At 37.9% G+C, this 24,943-nt stretch overlaps 1 protein-coding gene across 2 annotated transcripts in view; it reads right to left on the bottom strand.

Moving 5' to 3' along the window:
- Positions 1 to 24,943, bottom strand: part of TPST1 (tyrosylprotein sulfotransferase 1) — a 104,336-nt gene that overhangs the window by 21,475 nt on the left and 57,918 nt on the right. For both annotated transcript variants that reach the window (XM_070779991.1, XM_070779992.1), the window contains exon 3: positions 4,234 to 4,432. In XM_070779991.1, coding sequence (XP_070636092.1) covers positions 4,234 to 4,432 — 199 coding nt within the window. The remainder of the gene's footprint in view (positions 1 to 4,233; positions 4,433 to 24,943) is intronic.

Here is a 24,943-nt window from a genome sequence, read left to right as displayed (position 1 = left end):
TGAGTATGTTTTTAAATGTAGAAGAATGAATACACTCACATACACAAAGGAGAATAAACCATAATTCATGTGAAAAATGAAGAGAAACTGAAATAAATAAGGTAGCTAAAATAGGAGCTGAGTCAAGATAATTTCAAATATATAATCAAGGGGGCTTGGTGATTAATTAATTACATGTCATCTGCAAAGCTAGGTAATCCTAACTACCTTTGATCACTAGACAAACAGAAATGCTATGATGGAGACAGGAAAAACACAGAGAAGTTTTTGAAAACACAGGTGTGCGGTACAGGCTCTCCCGTTAATGCAAGAACATTGATTCCAACAGCTGTAGCTTCTCTTCTTTTCAGTGTGTCCTTTTAAAAAAATTTTATTTTAATTAGAGGATAATTACAATATCGTGATGGTATTTGCCATACATTAATATGAACTGGCCACAGGTATACATGTGCCCCCTCCATCCTGAAGCCCCCACCCACTTCCTTCCCTACCCTATCCCTCCAGGATGTCACTGAGCACCAGCTTTGGGTGCCCTTACTGTGTGGTTCAGGAATATAAACCAACTCCCTCTCCCACCTAACTAATATTCAAGTTCCTTTTTGTTTGCTCTGTGGGTTCTATACACTGATACGTGCTTTTCTATTTGACTATTTGTTCTTCCTTAGTACTATCTAATCTGGTCTTCAACTGGATATTCCATTCACACTTGGATTTGCTTTTCAGCTCCCTCTTCAGGTTTAGTAACCAGGTCTGTTACTGCTCTGTTTGGGGCTTGACCCATGTGTCCTGAGGACTCTGCTCCCTGGCTCATAGACAGTGCAAATATAGATAAACACAGCCTAATCTCGCCCCTAGTCTATATGCGTGCTCAGTTTAGAGAATAATCTGTTGAGCTTCTATCAGGGAACAGGTATGGACAATAAATTCATTTTGGACATTGAGTTTGAAGTCCTTGTGAACAACCAGGTGAAGAGATACAGAAAGCTGAAAAAAAAAATGAGCTTGGGGCTCAAGAAAGAGACCCTAGGAGATACAGATTTATGATAATCAGCAAATAGATTGTAATCAAAATTACACGAGTGAATGAGCTTTTCAAGGAGACTATAAAACAGAAGTTCTTAATCTGATGGGCTTTAGAGGCATCTATGAATCCATTAAAATTACAGAATAAAATTCTCTCTATATATATGTTGTCTTATTTCTCAGACAGGGACCCATAGTTTTATCAGATCTCAAGGTCTATAAATCTAAAAAGATTAAAAACCCACAGGCAAGGAGATTGCTAGAATGTAATCTGGGGAGGGAGACTGCTGGAATGTAACCTAGAGGGCGCTATTTACTGAACTGTGCTACAATTTGGGGATTAGAGACCTAAGTGATGGGAAAGGACATGGAATATGTTAGCATTTCATTTCCAGTTTACCATCTGAGTCAGAGAAGCCATGAAGCACATGATTTTCTACTCAAAATTGAGCAACATGTCTCCAAAATACACTGACTCAGACACCAATACTTCAAGACTATACAAAGTTGCATGAAAAACAACAATTTTTAAGCCTAGAACTTTGAATTCTATATTCCCAGTCAAAACGTGAATTTTCCCCCTACTCCCATCCCATAAATAAAAGGCATAATCTCCCCAGCCGTCTTCTTTCTCTGGAGTCAATCTCATGTCACAGCTGACAAGCGAAGAACAATTTTTAAGCATTACCTTATGAAACTTCACGATCATCAATGCTCGATATATTAGCATCTGAGCTTTTACAGAAAAAAGCCTTGAAAATATATAGCTTTGGAAAATTCCAGGAAACAAGGATGTCGGCTTGTATGCTTTATCACAAAAAGCTCAAAAATGCAACTTTGGTTCATACTTTATCTTTTTATTCCCAAAATTACTTGTTAACTTTAGAGATAGATGGGGTTGGGGAGGGAGGTTTTTTCCAGTGTATACTTTGAAACTCTTCAAAAGCCACAAATGTGTATGAAACAAACTCTCTAGTCACAAGGATTCAAACCACAGCATTCTTCCCTACTTAACCACTTAAGCAAGCCAAGAACAGTCTAACCAGCCAACTCACATGTAGGAAAACTATAATGTCTACTGCTTGGGAAACCTCTAAATATCATTTATACATGTACCTTGGTTTATAAAAACCATTTCAGTATGTACACAAGCAAAAGCTATGCATTACCAATTACCAAGAGATTAAAAAGGACTATGATAATGGATGCTGGACTGTGTACTGTCTTTAGCAGAACATAATTGACAAAACTTTAACACACATAAAACTTTTTTTAAACTTAGGAAATAGTTTCATAAAAGAATATATGTATGTAGGTAATAATTGGAAATGTTTGATTATATTAATCAATGAAACCTATTAAAATTAGCAAAAATCTAAAATAAAATCACATATATTATGCTGATAGTTCAAAAGATTAAAAAAACTTTATCAACATATATCATGCACCTTAAAATTTTAGATACTCTGACATAGTTTAATTCCACTTTAATTATTCTAACCTTTAAAAAGAGAACCCATTAAAATACAGTATGTGCAAAGATGTTCATTGTAGCACTGTTTGCCGAAGAGAAAATGATAAACAACAAAAGAAAAACAGTGAAATGAATATATAACATATACTAGGGAAACCTCATTCATTCATTCACTTTTCATTCATTCATTCACTTTTCATTCATTCATTCACTTATTACTGTGTTTCAAAAGGATTTAAAGTGGTTCATATAATGTTATTTATACAACCATGAAAAATTATGTTAAAAAACATGTGCACGATGAGAAAATGCTCATGAATATTAAGTGGAAAGGGTGGGATGTAAGATTTTGTGTGTGCAAAAGTAAGATTAAAAGTTATGCAATCTTACCTTTGTTTAACATGTACAGAAGAAAGGAAAATTCATCAAAATACTAACAATGGTATTTGTCTGGGTGGTAACATTATAGGTGAATTTTTTCCTATCTTTTTAATTTTATAAGTTTTATAAGCCAAGCTTATAATTTTATAATAATCCTTATATATATGAAAAATATTAAAAGGATAAAGATAATTTTAAAACAAAAAAATCTGCCTCCTTATATGATGGTTTATAAGAAAACAGCTCATTCCAAATAGCCACTAATGACTTGAAAAAAGAAAACAAAAGTAATATCTAAGAGTAAAAAATCCACATGGAAATCAGCCTCATGAAATATAAGTTAGTCAATTAAAAGTATCAAAAGAAGGACAGAATAAAGAGATGATATAAGATTGTGGGGAGGGGAGAACACTGCATAAAAAGAGAATACCAGAAAAAGAAATTTTAATCTTGAAAATCAAATAGCCTATCAGTGACTTATGCTAACATGTTTGTCTTATTTAAACTGTAGTTTCAAAAAAGACTAAATCTAGAGATTGAAAGTAGAATTGTGGTTGCCAGGGGCTGGAAGAAGGGGGAATGTGTAATGAGTATGTTGTTTCAAATTTGAAAGATGAAAAAAGTCTTTGAGATGGATGGTGGTGACAGCCATACAACAATGCAAATGTACTGAATTGTATACTTATAAATTGTTAAAATGGTAAATTTTGTTATTTGAATTTTACCACAATAAAAAAAAAAGAATACATTAAGATCTGATTTGAGATAGATTATTCAGGTAAGGTATATATTCAGATTTTTTGAGTTTTGAGCTTTTCTCAAATAAGATTATAGAGATGTGAGCATAACTTATTAAAAGATATAGTTGTAGTCATACTTTACTAGCAACTTTCTCTCGGTCAGAGGGTAGTTTATTGTACCTATTTATAATTCTTCTTCTCATGTAGTCAATGCTTAGTTTTCAAATACCAAGAAATCATGCCTCATCTAACCAAAGTAAAGCAGCCATTAGATTCAGAGTAAAAAGAAACTAGAAGTGAGGTCACTAACAATTCTGGTGTTTAGACTAGTTTATGATAATCAGCTAATAGGATAAATCTCTTCAACATAAGCACTATTCTTAGAAATATGGGAAAAAAGAGATTGAAGAATTGTCCCCACAGTCCCTGGAAAGAGCCATAGTTATCCTTAAAATGCAGTGGAAGATTTCTGACGATGAAGCATTTTACAAATAGGATTTTTCTAATTTAAAATAATTTTCTGATCATAAAAAAAGCAAGAAATAAAACAAAAAACTTTCCCGGACCCAAATTCCATACCCAGTTTTCTCAATTCATTTGGAAATTCTCACTTACCCTTCTGGTGTTTTCAAGGATTTTGGGATCAGGTTTTCCATAGTTAGGTGGATTGGCATAGGGGTCATATCCAAGTTTGGCAAGCATGGGTGCAATCACTGCCATGTCTTGTAAAACATCTGGAGGTATCTTCCCAACCCATTTTGATAGAGCTCCCACATTGACTGGCTTGATGACTTGGTCTGTAGATCTCTCCACTCTGAAAACAATATAATCTGAATAAATATGTATTTAGAATATCAAAAACAGTATTAGAAATTATTTTTGATGACTTTAAACATTACAAGTCTCTGGATTATAAAGCTATTGAAAAGGAGCACATTTTTCAGGCTTAACATTATTTACTAGACTTTTTTTTAATGTTCTCAATTTCACAGCAATTATTGGCAGTCTCAGATTTCTAGAAATAGGAAAAAGGGTTAGCTGAAAACATGTGCACAAAATGAATTAGTGACACTTTGATTACAACATTCAGAAAAAAAAAAAACATAAGATGCTCAGAAAAACAGCTGATCAACTTAGTTGAAATATATCAAAAAACACAGGTAAATAAGATGGCTTGATGAAAGATGACCAAAGGGACAGAAAGATGTACACATTATGTGAAAAAGTAAATATAGCAAAATGTTAATTGTAGCTAGTGGATATAATTCTTTCAGTTTTTTGTATGTTTGAAATTCTTCATAATAAAATATTAGGGGGAAAATAGTCGACCACTATCCACTAACAATGCAAAAGATTCCTATGTCTTATTTTTTTGTTGATTTCCTAAAGAACTCTATTTTTTAAGGAAGAAAAGTGCTTTTATGAATTTTGCTATTGCAAAATAAATGTGTTCTAAATCTTGACCTAGATATTTACTTTAAGCCTATAGTGATACTATGTTTGATCAAAAACTCATAACATTAGCGCAAAATATAATATAAAAAGACATCTGTATTTAAATTGGATCTGAACTAGCAGATTTAGGCCTAATGACTATCAAATAAAAGTGGCAAAAAAATGCCTAAAAGAGTTTTATATTAATATCATAATACATTAGAAGTCATTCAAACACAGTATTCTGATAAAAGGTTAAAAAAAAACCTTTTCCTTTTTCAATCTCTCACTGAAGATAAACATTATCTAATAAAGAATCCCTCAAAGGGGCTACACTCCTTCAAAAATATACAAGAGAAAATAAAATGATTCTTCCCTGGGATTCTGTGAGGCCACTAAACCCAGGTTTCCTCCCTGTCTTGATGGCCACCTTCTTTTTTCTCTCTCAAAAATTTCTCCAGGACTCCAATGCTCTCTTCACTCTATGCATTTTCCCTGTATGGCTTCATCTCTATGATTTTTTCTTGATATTTTTTTACCTGAGTGAAGAACATCCTAGTATGTCTAGGACAGGTCCAATTTAAATCAACTGCCCCCAGCTTAATGATGAACAGCACATCACACTCATGCCCATAAACGTCCAAGTTTGTATGACACATTATATGGTCACCCTACCCATATACCCTGCACACACCCAAAAACTAAGGTGGTCCACAACTGAACCCCTCATCTTTTGTTCAAAATCTACTTCTCTTCATATACATCTTATCCTGATAAATGGCACCACCACCTGTCTACAAAGCAAACCCAGAGATCTCAGATGGGACAGGCAGAAAGCAAGATCACTCCCAAATTATTCAAGTGCTGGAGGCTCTATCTTTGAGTAGGAAAATCTCTCCCACTGGTCTTACTGCCACTAACCTTAGTTCATGTCACCATCATTTCTCACCCAGATTACTACAAAAGTCTCCTAATTTCCCTGCATTTAAGTAGCTGGCTTCCCTGTCCAACTATCTTATCCTTCCACTAGAATATAAGGAGGGCAATGTTTTATTAAAAAGGGCTTCCTGGGTGGGTCAGTGGTAAATAATCTGCCTGCCAAAGAAGAGAAGTAGGAGATGTGGGTTGGATCCCTGGGTAGGGAAAGTCCCATGGAGAAGGAATTAGCAACCCACTCCAACCCAGTCTGGATAATCCCATGGACAAAGAAACCTGGTGGGCTACAGTCCATTGGGTCACAGAGCTGGACACAACTGAGTGACAATGAACACACATGCATGCAACGGTGTAAATACTCCCACTATGTCATCAACCACAGAGCTGAGAAGAGATGCACAAAAAAGGTTTCTCTATGCTGGGAAAGAATTGAAGGCAGGAGAAGGGGACAACAGAGGACGATATGGTTGGATGGCATCACCAACTCAATGGACATGAATTTGAGCAAGCTCCAGGACAGAGAAGCCGGGCGTACTGCAGTCCATGGGGTCGCAAAGAGGCAGACATGACTCAGCAATTGAACAACAAACAGCTGAGGCAATCCAGCTCCAACAGACCACTGGATATATAGGGCCACAGTCTCTTATCCAAAATCCTGAAATCCAAAAGGTTTCCAAAACTAAACATTTTCCTGTAACTCATATGGGAGCAAAACCTGAACTGAAAGCAAAACCTGAAAAATATAAGAACCTATTTATAGTCTTTATTCTTCTTGGAGTAAACAATCAGTCTTTGATGCAGAAATATGTACTTGATTACAGAGTGCTGACCTAGAATGCACAGAGGATGTTATGTGTTACGTACATCAAATGACCTTTCTAGCATCCAAAAATTTCTGAATTCTAAAACACATCTGTGTTAACCAATGAAGTCGTACATAGATAGGGTCTTATATGTCATGAGTGGGAAGGTGAGTTTTATCTTGAAAATGATGGGGAATGATATAAGGGTTTTTATTACCGAACTGACAAGACCAGATTTTATTACAGAACCGACAAGACCAGATCATCCTTATCTGCATTCAATATTGATAACTACGGGAAGAGTAGATTGAAGGAAGAGGTAACTGCAGTCAGAAAAACCAGTGAAGACGTTCAACTATATACTGAAAGAACTGAGAAATGATTAAAGCTTCAACTACTGTAAATGGCATAGAGACGGAAAGAAAAGAATCTGCACAGATTTTTTTAAACTGATAAGACAGTGGCCAATTAGATATGGGGAGGAGAGAAAGGAGTCTAGATGAATTCATTTTTGACTTGAAGGACTGAATATACAATGTTATCATTCACTAATAGAGAGATCAATAGACAACATAGAGGGAAAGCTTAAGTATTATTGCTTAGTTTCATTTCAGATGTAGGGAACAAAAGAGAAGAGATAAATTTTTTTAGTAGTCAGGAAGTTTCCAAAAGTCTAAAGGAAAACTAGAGCTGACTAAAAGACTGAAATGTAGTATGTATTCAGTAAAAAAAACAGCTATTATTATTTTTGTATCCAGATTGTAGCACTGATTCAGAAGAAAAGTGAAAGTCATTATTTATTATGATTGCATAAATGATTTACAGATAAAGTTCAACCATCTCCTGTCTGACAGACAGAATTCTAAAATGAAAAGGCTTTTTGTTATGTAACCACTGAGTCACAAGCTCCATTGGTAATGAATGCAGTTGTGAGAGAGTCAGTTCCTAGGCAGGTTGATAGGGAGTCTAGGGGTCCCCAAGGAGAGAGGGGTCTGGAATTCTCAAGGAGGAAGAAAGGACAAACTTTTTTCTTTCTCCACATTCCTTAGGATTATATAACAATAATGTATCCTGCCTAAGGACAGTCTTTGGATTCAACCTTCTGTTATCTTAAAATGTTAATTATGGGAGTAGACCTGGTCTTTACAAGGATGTATCCTGCCTGAGGACAGTGTTATCTTAAAATGTAAATTATGGGAGTAGGTCTGATGAGGTCTTTACAACCTCCAGACATTCTTTGGATTCATTGGAGAGTATATAACTTCATTGTTAACACTAGCAAGCGGGTACTCTTTCTACCCCCTTCTGATGCCTATGTCAGAAGCTTTCTCTATCTCCTTTATACTTTAATAAAACTTTATTACACAAAAGCTCCGAGCGATCAAGCCTCGTCTCTGGCCCCGGATTGAATTCTTCTCCTCCGGGGGCCAAGAATCCCAGTGTATTCGTGTGATTCAACAACAACCTTTCAGCTGCTATGGACTTCTTAAGGGGAAGAACTTGGGAAGGCCTACTACATAGTGATCAGGTGCTTCTCTTTAAAGGAGCAGTAATGGCATTTTATGTTGTTGAGCATAAAATCCAAATTAAATATTTTTTGAGCCCATTATGTGTCAAGTGTTAGATATTAAGGATGCAAACATGAGGTTATGGCCCTCCTCTCAAGAAGCTCAGAGTCCCTTAAGAGAGATAAACATATACATGATTAATATGCAGCATGATAAATGTGATGTCAGAGGTTAGAAATCATATTATGGGACTGTACATAACAGAACTAGGCCATTCTTCTCCTGGAATGGGACATGAGTCAGCATAAATTACCAACAGCTAGGGCAAATGTCAGCAATCTATGGGTCACAGCCCAAATCCAGTCCTACTGCCCATTTTTATCTGTCCTTCAAGCTAAGAAGGGCTTTATACTTTAAATGCTTCTTTAAAAAATCAAAAGAGTATTTTATAAAATGTGAAAATCATATGGAATTCAGATTTCTAAAGTTTTATTAGAACACAGCCACACTCATTTGTTCACATACTGTCCATGGCTGCTTCTGTGCCATAACGGCAGAGCTAAGTAGCTGAGGTAAAGCCCTGTGGCTGGACCTCCCTGTGGTCACCTAGTGGTTCAGAATCTGCCTGCCAATACAGGGAACACGGGTTTGATCCCTGGTCCAAGATGATTCTACATGCTGCGAGACAACAACTGCTGCTAATAGTGTGCCATGCACAAGTACTGAGTCAGCACTCTGCAGCAAGAGAAGCACCGTAGGGAAAAGCTCGCACACCACAACTACCGAGTAGCCCCGGCTTGTCTCATCTCAACTAGAGAAAGCCTGTGCATGGTAATGAGGACCCAGCGCAGCCAAACATTAAAAAAAAAAAAAAGAAAAAAAAAGACTATACGATTCCCCAGACTTAAAATATTTATTATCCAGCCCTTTGCAGAAAAAATTCATCAACCCCAATCTAAGACTGTACCTTAACGGCACGGAGGGTCTGTGGCGGGTGGTGGTCTCATGATAGCCTTCCTCAAGAAGGACCACATCAACTTTCACACACTTGAGAGCCTGGTACATTAGAGAGCGACACATAAGGAGAGCTAAGGATGTATTTGGAGCAGCTTTTGGGTGGAGAGGGAGACGAAGGAGGAAAGAAACATACTGTTTACTTTGTACTTATCAGATTCAAGAAAGACATTTGTTGTGTGATGAATAGGATAGGGGAAAATAAAATAGAAAATAAATTGAAAAACAAGAGACAGAGTGATCCTAATCCTCCAGGAGGTCACTGCTGGTTGGGGAGCCACAGAAACTTCCCACTCTTAAACTCAGAGAATTGCTTTGTAGTTCCAAATCATCCCTTTTGGCTCATTTTTTTTCTCTCTTTCCATGGTTTCTAGGTATTTAGTCTGCCTTTTTTTCTAAGAGACAGCAAGATGTAATGGTAAGAATGAGGACTTGGAAGTTGGGCCTGAGACACAGTTTGTAATACTGCTCAGAAGTGTTACTTCTGAGTGAACATAGAAGCGAACTATGACCCAAATCTGGCCTGCTTCTTGTTTTACAAATCAAAGTGCTATTGGGACAAAGCCACATCCACTTGTTTCTATACTATCTATGGCTGCTTTTGTGCTGACATCAAAGCTGAACAGTTACGAGAGACATTATATGGCCTATAAAGTCAAAAATGTCTGGTCCTTTACAGAAAAAGTTTGTCATTCTCTGTTCAAAAGGATACAGTTAGGACTTCCTTGGTGGTCCAGTGATTAAGAATCTGCCTGCCAATGTCGGGGACTGGGGTTCAATCCCAGGTTTGGGAAGATTCCAACTAAGCCCGTGTGCTACCACTACTGAAGCCCGTGTGTCTAGACCCTGTGCTCTGTAACAAGAGAAGCCACAGCAAGGAGAAGCCCACACACCGCAACTAGAGAGTAGCCCCTGCTTGCTGCAACTAGAGAAAGCCTGCGCACAGCAATGACAGACCCAGAGCAGCCAAGCATAACTAAATAAAAACATAAATAAATATTTGTAAAAAGAAAACAGTTATTTGAGAGCTATGAACTTCCTCCAAAGAATCGAATTTTCTTCTCCAGACAACAATCTGCAGACAGGATGGAGTTCACCCAATATCCTTTACTCCTTCAGTCCTTCCAGAAGTTAACTAACACTTAGGCCTGAAGAGTACCTGAGTATAAACTAGTTCTCACTCCCATACCCTCTAGTCTCACAGGGGCCATAAAACAGAGCCTGACAGATATATATTTCAACACCCACATCCCAGGCACAGCACTGCAAGGCAAGGCAAGGTATCTGTGACTCTGGGCAAGGCAAGATATCTATGAATCATATATATTTCAACACCCACATCCCAGGCACAGCACTGCAAGGCAAGGCAAGATATCTGTGAATCTGCAGGTGAGGAGCTTGAAGCAGGAGTCTTAACTGTCCAGGCTCCCCTACTCTGCAGCATTCACAGTGGAAGGCATTCTTCCTCGGGGAATGGAGACAGTGCCAAAGTTTTGAATGACTGAGATGAACATTATTCTCCAAGACACTCATTTTAAAAGCATGGAGCTTCCACACATCTTAGTTAAACCCTACAGCTAGGCGGGCTGCCAAACCACAGGTCTGAATTATGATATGCAGCAACTACTAAAGGAAACCAAATCCTCTGGACTAAAGCATCAGGGCTGGAATGGACATGCAAAACAGAATGGGTAAAAGGGTAACATAATCCACACAGCTAGACTTAATACAGTAAAAAGATGAAACACCATTAAAAGTCATGTTTTCAAAGTCTATTTCACTCTTAGAAAGTGTTCAGGTTATATCTTGTGAAAGTGGATTTTTAAATGTGTACACAACAGAAATTCAATAGCCCTCCCCATCTCAGTTAAAAGCAGCTCGATTCTTCTGGCTGTGCAGGATAACACAAAGTAAAAGTGGAACTGTCTTTTGACTACTCTCTTTCTCTCATACTCCACATCCACTTCATCAGAAAAGCTTGTCAACTATCCTTTAAAATGTATCAAATATGATCACTTCTCATTAATGTCACTGCTACTCCTGATTCAAGCCAACACTGTCTCTTGCCTGGATTTCTATCATATTCTTCTAAGTCTCCCTGCTTCTTCCTTTATGTCTCTGTGGTCTATTCTCATTACACAAGCCTTTAAAGACAGAGCCTTTAAAAATATAAGGTAGATCTTGTCACTCTTCTACTCAAAATCCTGCAAACGCCACCCATTCCCCCACCGCCAATGTCAAGTATTCCGAATCCACATCCTGCAAATGAGAGGGAATCTGAGAAACCACAGAATATTGTTTCATCTTGCCAAATATTCCCTAAAAACAAGAAACCAGATAGCAAAACCAAAACCCCATAACCAACATTTAAAACAAAAGTAGGTTAACAAAGTAGCCCCACAAACCCCCAAATGCAAGTGTGGAAACAGCCAGCACAGCCGCAATACCTGCATAGAAGCAATGTTTCTGTGGGAGGAAAGAGAGGGAAGCAACATGGCATATGAAAGATAGCCGTACTCTGAAAACCAGAACAGACCAGTCTGAAACACTAAAGTGGAAGGGTTTCACCCAAACCAAAAGATCAGAGTAAGAGGCCCTCGTAAGTTGAGAAAGGGATCAGTAGGCTGGGAAAAATGAATTCTTAAAACCAACCAGCCAAAGGTCCTATCCAAGACGGGGCATCACAATGAAGGGCAACTTCTGGAGAAGAATTAGAATAGGGAGAGAGACAAAGGACTAAGCAAGTTCAGATACCTTTGACAGAGGGGTACAGAGCCAGGAATCTCAGTAAAGCAAGCCATTTAATACTGTACCAAAAAATGAGAAGAGAGTGATCTGTGCAATTGATAAAGATATCCTGAACCATTACTCCTTCTAAAAGTTTAAGAAAATTATTTTTATGTACAAATGAACAACAAGAAAATATAAGACCAAATCTCAAGGTTTTTTTTATTATAAGGAAAAAAGGAAATAACATCCCTATGGATAAGGAAAAGCAGTCAGAAAGACACGGCCACAAAATATTAACACTGTAACTTACTATTTTATTTTTTAAAAAAGATTTACTTGGTTGTGCCAGGTCTTAGATGTAGCATGTGGGATCTAGTTCCCTGACCAGGGATTGAAGCCTGGTCCCCATGCAATGGGAGTGTGGTGTCTTAGCCACTGGACCACCAGGGAAGTCTGTAACTTAATAAGTTTTTTCTTAGCGTAAACATGACTTTTTTTGCATTTTTTAAAACTTTTTATTTTGTACTGGATTATAGCTGATTAACAATGTTGTAACAGTTTCAGGTGGACAGCAAAGGGACTCAGCCATTTATGTGTGTGTGTGTGTGTATACACACCTCATAACTTATTATTTTTAAACAGCTAAAAGACATTTAAAAACGATATAAGATAGGAAAGAACAATATAAATCATAAGTATAAAAACTCAGAAATGAAGTGACAGAACTCGGGAAAATCAGAAATGAAAAAAGATTATTTCATAAATGAAGACTAATCTTGAAAGAAAAAGAAATAAAATAGATACTCTTAAAAGATATTAAAAGTGAAATAGAATAATGCTTTCAAAAGACTTAAATGTTTTCCAATTTTAAATTAATTTAAAAAACTGGAAATAGAAGAAATACTAAAAAATAAAAAATTAATGAAGAGAAAAAATTCAAGACAAAGTGATCAAATTATGAAGGTCAAATAAAGAACAAAACGGAACTCAGCATATGAATAATAGGAAGTAGAAAATGAAAGTTCAGAAATACTAAAAACCAAAATTCAAAGAAGACACTCTTTAAAAAAATTTAACTACATGATTGACAATGTACATGGTCTATCTGAGAATATCTGCTTTTTAATGATGAGTATCAAGACATGTTCCAGTAAAATTAAAGGTACAAATAAAGAATAAGAATCAAAATTAGATTATCAGACTTTTCAACATCAACACTTGTTACCAGAAGAAAATGGAGCAATCTATTTAACATTTACATAGAAGAAAATTAAGCCAAGAATTTTATATCCAGCAAAACTGACTTTCAGGTATAAAGGGCACAGAGAAACTGTTATCAAAATTAAGGACTCAGGGAATGTTGTTTCCACGGACACCTTCTGAAGAATCTACTAGAGCATAAGTTGGCAAACCAAACTTTCTCTGTAAAAGACTAGACAGCAAATGTTTTGTGACTTTCAAGCCACATTCTCTGTTGTACATCCTCCTTTAAAAAAAAATTTACAACCTTTTAAAACTTAGTAAATATCATTACTGGGGATTCCCAAGTGGCACAGTGGTAAAGAATTCACCTACGAAGGTTCAATCCCTGAGTCGGGAAGATCCCCCCGAGTAGGAAATGACAATGGGTTTCCATATTCTTGCCTGGAAAAGTCCATGGACAGAAGGAGTTTGTCAGGCTAGAGTCCATGGGGCCACAAAGAGTTAGACACGACTGAGTGACTGAACATGAACACAAAATACCATTATTAGCTCACAGGTCATTCAAAAACAGGTAGCAAGCCAGTTTGCCAATTTCTGTACTATAAAATGATTGGGGAACTAAGTTCCTACATGTCACACAATGTGACCAAAAAGATAAAAATAAAAAATAAGATGCTAAGAATGTACATTAAACAATCTGTTTTGGAAAAAAAAGAATAAGAATCAAGTATTTACCATGCTTTTTTCCTATGTGAACTGTAACCCTGGAAAACCAAATAAAAGATACAAGAAGGTATCTTGTTATAAAATTTTTCTAATTAAAAAACAGAAATCTGAATTGGAATACAAAAATTTTGCAAGATCCAAAAAATTGATGAATCCAGGCACTGAAGACCAATGGTTGCTAAAATTACAAAAAGAAAGAAAAGTACACATAATGATGGCCTTGCCAAATCAGATTTCTACAGATCTTGAGCCTTTGGATTCAACTGCCAATTTGCACAAAGTACAGAATCAGAAGAATATGTTGAGGCTTTCCTGGTAGCTCAGCACTAAAGAATCTGCCTGCCAACACTGAAGACACAGGTTCTATTCCTGGCCCAGGAAGATCCCACATGCCGTGGAGCAACTAAGTCTGTGCACCCCAACTATTGAGCCCTCGCGCAGAGCCTGTGCTCTGCAATGAGAAGCCAGCACAGTGAGCAGCCCACGCATTGCAATGAGAGAAAAGCCTGAGCATTAGCGAAGACCCAGCACAGCCAAAAATAAATAAATAAAATGATAAACCACAGTACCATAAAAAAAAGAATATATTGAACAATCAGCAGTTTGACTGAAAAAATTTTGCAATAATCAAAATTCAGATTATTAACTTTACAGGCTAAATGACTCAAGCTCTTAAAAAAATAAAATGTATGGTAAAGAATGTTTTTGGCATGCCACACCACTTGTAGATTCTTAGTTCCCTGACCAGGGACTGAACCCGGGCTACCGCAGTGAAAGCACAGAGTCCTAACCACTGAACAACCAGAGAACTCCCTGGAAACCTTTAGATTAAAAGAAACTTAAAAGACACATTAAATTACTTTTAATGAGTGAGACTATAATATATAGACATGTATATTTACATACATATATATATATATACATCTCTATAATATATAGAGATGTATATATATAGTTCCTAAAACTATAAAGGAACATAAGAAGGTGATTTCTATAAAAGTGCCAGAGTAGTGGATAGTCTGGTGGGGAAAGAGAAGATTTGAGTTAGGGTACATGGAAAGGTTTCTGGACTAACTAACAGTCCAATTTCATGATATTGGTGATAGTTAGAAGGGTGTCTGCCTTATTAAAATTATTAAACTAACTTTAAAAAGTATTTATCATTTATTTGGCTGCATGAGGTCTTAGTTGTGGCATGTGGGAACTAGTTCCCTGACCAGGGATATAATCCCAGCTCCCTGCATTGGGAGCATGGAGTCCTAGCTACAGGACCACCAGGAAAGTCTCCCTTAAACTAACTTTTAAATAGTTCTTATGATGGTCTGCAAGGCCCTACATAAAATAAGCTGACTTTTACATACTGCCGTATCTATCCTGTTTCAGCCCCATTGACCTTTTTGCAATTGCTTGCCTAGGCCACACATCTCCTCACTGGCATCTTTGCAGAGGCTGTTTCCTCTGCCTGGAACACTCCCCAGATATCCACTTAGCTAAGTACCTCACCTTCTTCAAGACTTTCCTCAGATCTCACCTTCTCAATGAGGCATACCCTGACCACTCTATTTAACTACTAATACAACCCGCCCCTCAAAATCTCCTAGGTCATGGTCCCCTTCATTCTTCTGATCTTTTTTCCGCGTTTATAACCTAATATACTTTTTTTTTTTTTTTTTATGTAGTATAGAGTTTTGGTGCCTCCTCTCATGAAGGCAGGAATTTTTGTGTTTCGTTCACTTGCTCTTGCTTTCCCACAGGGCTCTGCTCAAATTGTCACCTTACTGATAAAGACTTCCTTCTATTCCTACACCCCAGGTCTTGGCAACTACCTATTTTCTGCTTTCTCTCTTTAGCATTTATTGTGCTCTGTTTAGTTGCTCAGTCATGTTTGACTCTGCGACCCCATGGACTGCAGCCTGCCAGATTCCTCTGTGCATGGGGATTCTCCAGGCCAGAATACTGGAGGGGGTTGCCATGCCCTCCTCCAGGGGATCTTCCCAACTCAGGGATCAAATCCAGGTTTACTGCATGGCAGGCGGATTCTTTCCCATCTGAGCCACCGGGGAAGCCCTGAGCACTTATTACCTGACAAAAGAGACATTTAACTTGTCTATTTTTTTTATGGGTAACTCCCAAATGCTAATGTAAGTTCCATGAAAAAAAGGATTTGTTATTTTGTTTTGTTAACTGCTATAACCCCAGCATATAGAACTTTGGTAGCACTAGTGGTAAAGAACCCGTCTGCCAACGCAGGAGACATAAGAGACATGGGTTTGATCCCTGGCTCAGGAAGATCCTCTGGAGAAGGGATAGCAACCCACTCCAGTATTCTTACCTGGAGAATCCCATAGACAGAGAAGCCTGGTGGGCTTCAGTCCATAAGGTAGCACAGAGTCGGACATGACTGAAGCAACTTAGCATGCAAATACAATGCCAGCTTGTAAAACATTACCTGGCACATGATAGGTGCTCAGTAAAAACATTTAGGTGAAATTCAAGTAGATTTTTCTATTCTTTAAGTTTTTTTAATGAATGACAACTGAATTTTGCCAAGAGCTTTTTCAGCATTGAATGATATGATCATTTGGTTTTCTCTTTATTGATATAGTGATTTAATAGATTTTCTGATAGGAACCATTCTTTCATTTTTGAAATGAAAACTATTTGATGATAATTGCTTATCAGTCTTGATACACTGCTGAGTTTTGTTTACTAATATTTATGATTTTGGCATCAATGTGTATAAGATAATTGGTGTCAGGTTTTCTTCTCTGTAACTTCTGTTGGGTTCTGTCATTAAATCATGGTTTCATAAAATGAACTGGGAGTTTTCCAATTTTTTCTCTATGACCTAACTTAATTTAAACAGGCTTGGGTTCATCTGTTTTTTTAAAAGTTAGAAATAATTCAGTTCTTGATCATTCACAACGTTTTTAATGGTATCTCTTAGTCACATTTTCAAGCTCTTTGTAGCTAATCAACCTATTTAAGTTCTCCATCTATCCTGAAAAATCAGCTATTGTCTCTAGGCTTTCAATTTATTACAAAAGTCCTTCCATGTAGCATTCTCACACATTCTTTTCTTTTATATCTGTGATTATATCTCCTTTCTCATCCTTTATGTGATATATATTTACTCTCTTAGACTTTTATCAATACTGCAAAGGGTTTACCTTTTAATCGATCATCTCAAATACCGAATTTGGTTTTTATTCTTTCTACTATTTCTCCTTTATTAATTTCAGCTCTTAGCTACATTGACTTTAGGATCCAATACCATTAATCCTTCGTGAAAGATATGCCACTGTCCTAAGTTCCCATATAATTTGGGTCTATTTCTTATTTATCATTTATCAGGACAGATCAATCTTGATCCATACACAAGAATATTTTACTACTGAAGTACTGAGCAAGGTCTCATTAGAAGGGGTAATGAGGCTCAGATAGTAGCATTAAACCAGAGGTCCCATAATGTATGTTTAGTTGAGGCTAAGCAAGAAACATAGGTATCTAATGTAAGCTCACTGCAGCGTGATAATGTGTGTATGCATTCCTGGGCTATCCCCCACCCAGAGAATATATGTTCCATAAGGACAGGATTTTTTGCCTCTTTTGTTGCTATACATAAACTGCCTACAATAGTCCTGCTGCTGCTAAGTCACTTCAGTCGCGTCCAACTCTGTGCGACCCCGTAGACGGCAGCCCACCAGGCTCCCCCGTCCCTGGGATTCTCCAGGCAAGAACACTGGACTGGGTTGCCATTTCCTTCTCCAATTCATGAAAGTGAAAAGTGAAAGTGAAGTCGCTCAGTTGTGTCTGACTCTGTGCAACCCCATGGACTGCCACCTGCCAGGCTCCTAGGCACATAATAAGAGATCAATAAGAATTTATTGAATAAATCCATTTCTGATTCTTCAGATAAAAGCAGCATTTTAGGTTTAGATTAATAGTTAGCACAAGGTCAAGAAATAAAAAAATCTCTCCCCTCCCCGATCACCCTTCCTCTCCACTGTTCCTGGTCATATCTCAGGCCTTATTCTTCAGTTCCTTGACATTCTGGGATGAAAGCAGCTCTGTTGTGGTTTTGTCCCTGGTTGTTTTCTCTGTGTAGCAACATCCTGGTGTTTGGCCAGACTTGCATTCTTCAAAACGAACACATTTCATTTCTTCTTTATGGCCCACAAGTAGTTGTAAAGACAGTGGCACTTCATTTCTTGAAAGTTCCCTCACTTGTTCATTCTGCTTTGTTCCTCCAGCATGAAATAACAGACACAAGTTCGTTAAAGGTTGCTAATAACTGTCCTTAGTCTATTCTGGACTTCAGGAATAAAATATTTAATTATTACATGCATGCATTCTCAGTTGCTAAGTCGTTGCTTATTCTTTATGATCCCATGGACTAGCCTGGCAGGTTCCTCTGTCCAAGGGATTTCCCAGGCAAGAATATTGGAGTGGGTTGCCATTTCCTTCTCCAGGAGATCTCCCTGAACCAGAGATGGAACCCATGTCTTCTGCATTGTTAAATGGATTCTTTACCATTGAACCACCTGGGAACCCCCTATTTAATTATTACCTAAAAGCAAATAGGGTAATCAGCAGATCCATCATTAGAATTAGGTATATGTTTTTATCTCCTAAAGGTAAATTGTTTTAATATGTTATATTTTAATTTCAGGCTTTTAGCAGTTAGAAGTAATGAAACTGTAGTTGGAATTTTCTTACACAGTGATTGAATTGTATGTATTATTTACCTCTATTTAAATAACACTGAAGAGCAAGAAGGATATATATATTTATTCAAAGTTTTAAATTATTATCTTTCACAAGTACAAGCAGAACTTCAAGAACAGTAAATTTTATAAGGTGTTTAACTTAAATTTTTATGAATATGTCCGCATAACCACCATCCAGAATAAGATAAAGAACACTTCCAGACTCCAAACTGGCTTCTTTGTGTTACATCACAGTAGTAGCCCTATGATAACCATTGTTTTAACTACTACATAGATCGGTAACCTTTGAACTTCATATAAATGAAAACACACTATAAATTCATTTGTGTCTGGACTTTTATGAAAAGCACAGTATTTGTGAGATTCAATCATGTTGTATCAGCAATTTGTTCTTTGTTGAATAGTATCTTATCACATGAATATATCACATTACCTATTCCCCTGATGATGGACATTTGGATTTATTTCCAATTTCAGGCTATTTGTATAAATAGTGCTGCTATGTATATTTTGTAAAGTCTTTTGGTGTGATTTTCTTAAGTTTATAACTTCTACTGTTGTGTATGTATCCTGGAGAAATATGATGGGTCATAAGAGAGGCATATATTTTGCTAAACACCTGTAACAAATAGTTTTCCCAGGTGAATTTACTATTTTACATTAACAATAAGAGTTCCAGTTGCTTCACATCCTTGCCTACACTGTATTGCCTACTCATTTAATATTAACTATTCTGGTGGAAATGTAAGGGTATCTCACTATGGTTTTAATTTGTAACTCCTGTTGACTAATATTAACCCTACTAATTCATTCATTCACTATATCTATTTACTTAAGTAGATTTAGAACAGATCTCACCTCATTAATCTATTCAGAAATTATGTACTGAATGAAAGAAGGGAGCAGTGTGGCTTTATCTTTGCCGTTTTGAAGTAAGTGATCTTCTGAAGATCTCCTTTTTCTAGGGACCAGTTTGGCCAGTGCTAAGTCAACCTAGGTAGTGACTTTACCCACGTTCTTTATTATTTTCTAAATACAGATTTGAATATAGTGTTCCTTCATATTTCAGCTTGAAGGACTCCCACTAGCACTTGTTGTAGGCAGTTCTTCAGTTCAGTTCAGTTCAGTTCAGTCGCTCAGTCATGTCCTACTCTTTGCGACCCCATGAATCGCAGCATGCCAGGCCTCCCTGTCCATCACCAACTCCCAGAGTTCACTCAGACTCACGTCCATCGAGTCGGTGATGCCATCCAGCCATCTCATCCTCTGCCGTCCCCTTCTCCTCCTGCCCCCAAACCCTCCCAGCATCAGAGTCTTTTCCAATGAGCCAACTCTTCGCATGAGGTGGCCAAAGTACTGGAGTTTCAGCTTTAGCATCATTCCTTCCAAAGAACACTCAGGGCTGATCTCCTTTAGAATGGACTGGTTGGATCTCGTTGGAGTCCAAGGGACTCTCAAGAGTCTTCTCCAAAACCACAGTTCAAAAGCATCAATTCTTCGGCGCTCAGCTTTCTTCACAGTCCAAGTCTCACATCCATACATGACCACTGGAAAAGCCATAGCCTGACTAGACGGACCTTTGTTGGCAAAGTAATGTCTCTGCTTTTGAATATGCTATCTAGGTTGGTCATAACTTTCCTTCCAAGGAGTAAGCGTCTTTTAATTTCATGGCTGCAATCACCATCTGCAGTGATTTTGGAGCCCAAAAAAAATAAAGTCTGACACTGTTTCCACTGTTTGCCCATCTATTTCCCATGAAGTGGTGGGACCAGATGCCATGATCTTCGTTTTCTGAATGTTGAGCTTTAAGCCAACTTTTCACTCTCCACTTTCATCAAGAGGCTTTTGAGTTCCTCTTCACTTTCTGCCATAAGAGTGGTGTCATCTGCGTATCTGAGGTTATTGATATTTCTCCCAGCAATCTTGATTCCAGCTTGTGCTTCATCCAGCCCAGCGTTTCTCATGATGTATTCTGCATAGAAGTTAAATAAGCAGGGTGACAATATATAGCCTTGACGTACTCCTTTTCCTATTTGGAACCAGTCTGTTGTTCCATGTCCAGTTCTAACTGTTGCTTCCTGACCTGCATACAGGTTTCTCAAGAGGCAGGTGAAGTGATCTGGTATTCCCATCTCTTTCAGAATTTTCCACACTTTATTGTGATCCACACAGTCAAAGGCTTTGGCATAGTCAATAAAGCAGAAATAGATGCTTTTCTGGAACTCTCTTGCTTTTTCCATGATCCAGCTGATGTTGGCAATTTGATCTCTGGTTCCTCTGCCTTTTCTAAAACCAGCTTCAACATCAGGAAGTTCACAGTTCACATATTGCTGAAGCCTGGCTTGGAGAATTTTGAGCATTACTTTACTAGCATGTGAGATGAGTGCAATTGTGTGGTAATTTGAGCATTCTTTGGCATTGCCTTTCTTTGGGATTGGAATGAAAACTGACCTTTTCCAGTCCTGTGGGCACTGCTGAGTTTTCCAAATTTGCTGGCATATTGAGTGCAGCACTTTCACAGCATCATCTTTCAGGATTTGGAATAGCTCAACTGGAATTCCATCACCTCCACTAGCTTTGTTCGTAGTGATGCTTTCTAAGGCCCACTTGACTTCACATTCCAGGATGTCTGGCTCTAGGTCAGTGATCACACCATCGTGATTATCTGGGTCGTGAAGATCTTTTTTGTACAGTTCTTCTGTGTATTCTTGCCACCTCTTCTTGATATCTCCTGCTTCTGTTAGGTCCATAACATTTCTGTCCTTTAACGAGCCCATCTTTGCATGAAGTGTTCCCTTGGTATCTCTAATTTTCTTGAAGAGATCTCTAGTCTTTCCCATTCTGTTGTTTTCCTCTATTTCTTTGCATTGATCGCTGAGAAAGGCTTTCTTATCTCTTCTTGCTATTCTTTGGAACTCTGCATTCATATGGGTATATCTTTCCTTTTCTCCTTTGCTTTTCACTTCTCTTCTTTTCACAGCTATTTGTAAGGCCTCCCCAGACAGCCATTTTGCTTTTTTGCATTTCTTTTCCATGGGGATGGTCTTGATCCCTGTCTCCTGTACAATGTCACGAACCTCATTCCATAGTTCATCAGGCATTCTATCTATCAGATCTAGTCCCTTAAATCTATTTCTCACTTCCACTGTATAATCATAAGGGATTTGATTTAGGTCATAACTGAATAGGTCTAGTGGTTTTCCCCACTTTCTTCAATTTCAGTCTGAATTTGGCAATAAGGAGTTCATGATCTGAGCCACAGTCAGCTCCCAGTCTTGTTTTTGCTGACTGTATAAGAGCTTCTCCATCTTTGGCTGCAAAGAATATAATCAATCTGATTTTGGTGTTGACCATCTGGTGATGTCCATGTGTAGAGTCTTCTCTTGTGCTGTTGGAAGAGGGTGTTTGCTATGACCAGTGTGTTCTCTTGGCAAAACTCTATTAGCCTTTGCCCTGCTTCATTCCATATTCCAAGGCCAAATTTGCCTGTTACTCCAGGTGTTTCTTGACTTCCTACTTTTGCATTCCAGTCCCCTATAATGACTTTATTTTTGGGGGCTCCAAAATCACTGCAGATGGTGATTGCAGCCATGAAATTAAAAGACGCTTACTCCTTGGAAGGAAAGTTATAACCAACCTAGATAGCATATTCAAAAGCAGAGGCATTACTTTGCCAACAAAGGTCCGTCTAGTCAAGGCTATGGTTTTTCCAGTGGTCATGTATGGATGTGAGAGTTGGACTGTGAAGAAAGCTGAGCACCAAAGAATTGATGCCTTTGAACTGTGGTGTTGGAGAAGACTCTTGAGAGTCCCTTGGACTGCAAGGAGATCCAACCAGTCCATTCTAAAGGAGATCAACCCTGAGTGTTCTTTGGAAGGAATGATGCTAAAGCTGAAACTCCAGTACTTTGGCCACCTCATGCGAAGAGTTGGCTCATTGGAAAAGACTCTGATGCTGGGAGGGTTTGGGGGCAGGAGGAGAAGGGGACGGCAGAGGATGAGATGGCTGGATGGCATCACCGACTCGATGGATGTGAGTTTGAGTGAACTCCGGGAGTTGGTGATGGACAGGGAGGCCTGGCGTGCTGCAATTCATGGGGTCGCAAAGAGTCGGACACGACTGAGCGACTGAACTGAACTGATAATGAAAAGGACATCTTTTTTAGGTGTTAGTTCTAAAAGGTCTTGTAGGTCTTCATAGAACCATTCAACTTCAGCTTCTTCAGCGTTACTGGTTGGGGCATAGACTTGGATTACTGTGATATTGAATGGTTTGCCTTGGAAATGAACAGAGATCATTCTGTCATTTTTGAGATTGCATCCAAGTACTGTATTTCAGACCCTTTTGTTGACCATGATGGCTACTCCATTTCTTCTAAGGGATTCCTGCCTGCAGTAGTAGATATAATGGTCATTGGAGTTAAATTCACCTATTCCAGTCCATTTCAGTTCGCTGATTCCTAGAATGTCGACGTTCACTCTTGCCATCTCCTGTTTGACCACTTCCAATTTGCCTTGATTCATGGACCTAACATTCCAGGTTCCTATGCAATATTGCTCTTTACAGCATCAGACCTTGCTTCTATTAACAGTCACATCTACAACTAGGTATTGTTTTTGCTTTGGCTCCATCCCTTCATTCTTTCTGGAGTTATTTCTCCACTGATCTCCAGTAGCATATTGGGCACCTACTGACCTGGGGAGTTCCTCTTTCAGTATTCTATAATTTTGCCTTTTCATACTGTTCATGGGGTTCTCAAGGAAAGAATACTGAAGTGGTTTGCCATTCCCTTCTCTGGTGGACCACATTCTGTCAGACCTCTCCACCATGACCCACCTGTCTTGGGTGGCCCCACAGGGCATGGCTTAGTTTCACTGAGTTAGACAAGGCTGTGGTCCTAGTGTGATTAGATTGACTAGTTTTCTGTAATTATGGTTTCAGTGTGTCTGCCCTCTGATGCCCTCTTGCAACACCTACCATCTTACTTGGGTTTCTCTTACCTTGGACGTGGCAGTAGTACATAGGCAGTTCTACAGATGACAGATTCTATAACTTTTTGTTCTGGGGGATCATCTCATTTCTCCTTCATTTTTGAAGGATAGTTTTGACAGGCATATTGGGTTGGCCCAAAAGTTCAGTCAGGTTTTTCTGTAACATTAACTTTTGGGTCAACCCAATGAAAGGTTTGATTTTTTTCCTTTCAGCACTGTGTATATGCCATCCCACTGCCTTTTAGGAATCCATGATTTCTAATGAAAATGCAGTTGTTCCTCTTATTGGGGATCTTTGCATGCCATGAGCCCTTTTCTCATCCTGCTTTAAAGGTTCTCTTTATCTTTCAAAGTTTGACTATGATATGTCTAGGAATGAATCTCTTTTGGTTTTATCCTAGAGTTCACTATTTCTTAGATGTTTAGATACATATGTTTCATGAAAACTGGGGTTTTCATTCATTATTTCTTCAAATATTCTTTCTGACAAGGATAATAAATTCTACTACAAAAAAAAAAGAGGGAGAAAGGAAGAAAAAAGAGGAAGGAAGGAAATGAAGGGAGTAAGAAGAAAAAAGAGAGAGAGAAGGAAGAAAGGGAGACTTGAACAGAAAACCAAAGATAAGGAAAAACTCTTGAAAGAAGCCAGAGGATTAATTATCCTACCTATAGAAGAGCAAAGATAAGAATCACATGTGACCTCTTCAGAAACCACGCAAGCAAGTAGAATGGAGTAAAACATTTTAAGTGCTGAGATAAAAAAGTCACCAGCCTGTAATTGTGTATCTTGTGAAATTATTCCTCAAAAAGTGAAGAGGTAAAAGACTTTCACAAATAAATATTGAGGGAATTTGTTGCCAGTAGACCTGCCCTGCAAGAGATGCCAAAAGAAGCTCTTTAGAGAGAAAGATATTGATATGGTTAGAAACCTGATCCATATAAAGGAGGGAAGAGGATTAGAGAAGAGGTAAGAAAAGGTAAAGAAAAATTTTTTATTTTTTTCTTGTTGTTAATTGATCTACCAGATAAGAATTTGCTCAAAATAATAATAGCAACTATGTATTTGATTATATATGCTTAAATATTAGTTCCTGGAGAAGGAAATGGCAACCTGCTCCAGTATTCTTACCTGGAGAATCCCAGGAACAGAGAAGCCTCATGGACTATAGTCCATGGGACAGCAAAGAGTCAGACATGACTTTGCCACTAAACAGCATGTATAAGTGATATTAACGACAGCAATTATACA

Source organism: Bos indicus, chromosome 25, assembly GCF_029378745.1.
Source record: "Bos indicus isolate NIAB-ARS_2022 breed Sahiwal x Tharparkar chromosome 25, NIAB-ARS_B.indTharparkar_mat_pri_1.0, whole genome shotgun sequence".
Classification (NCBI taxonomy): domain Eukaryota; kingdom Metazoa; phylum Chordata; class Mammalia; order Artiodactyla; family Bovidae; genus Bos; species Bos indicus.
Note: the sequence above shows the minus strand (reverse complement) of the source record. Positions and strands in the feature narration are given on the sequence as shown.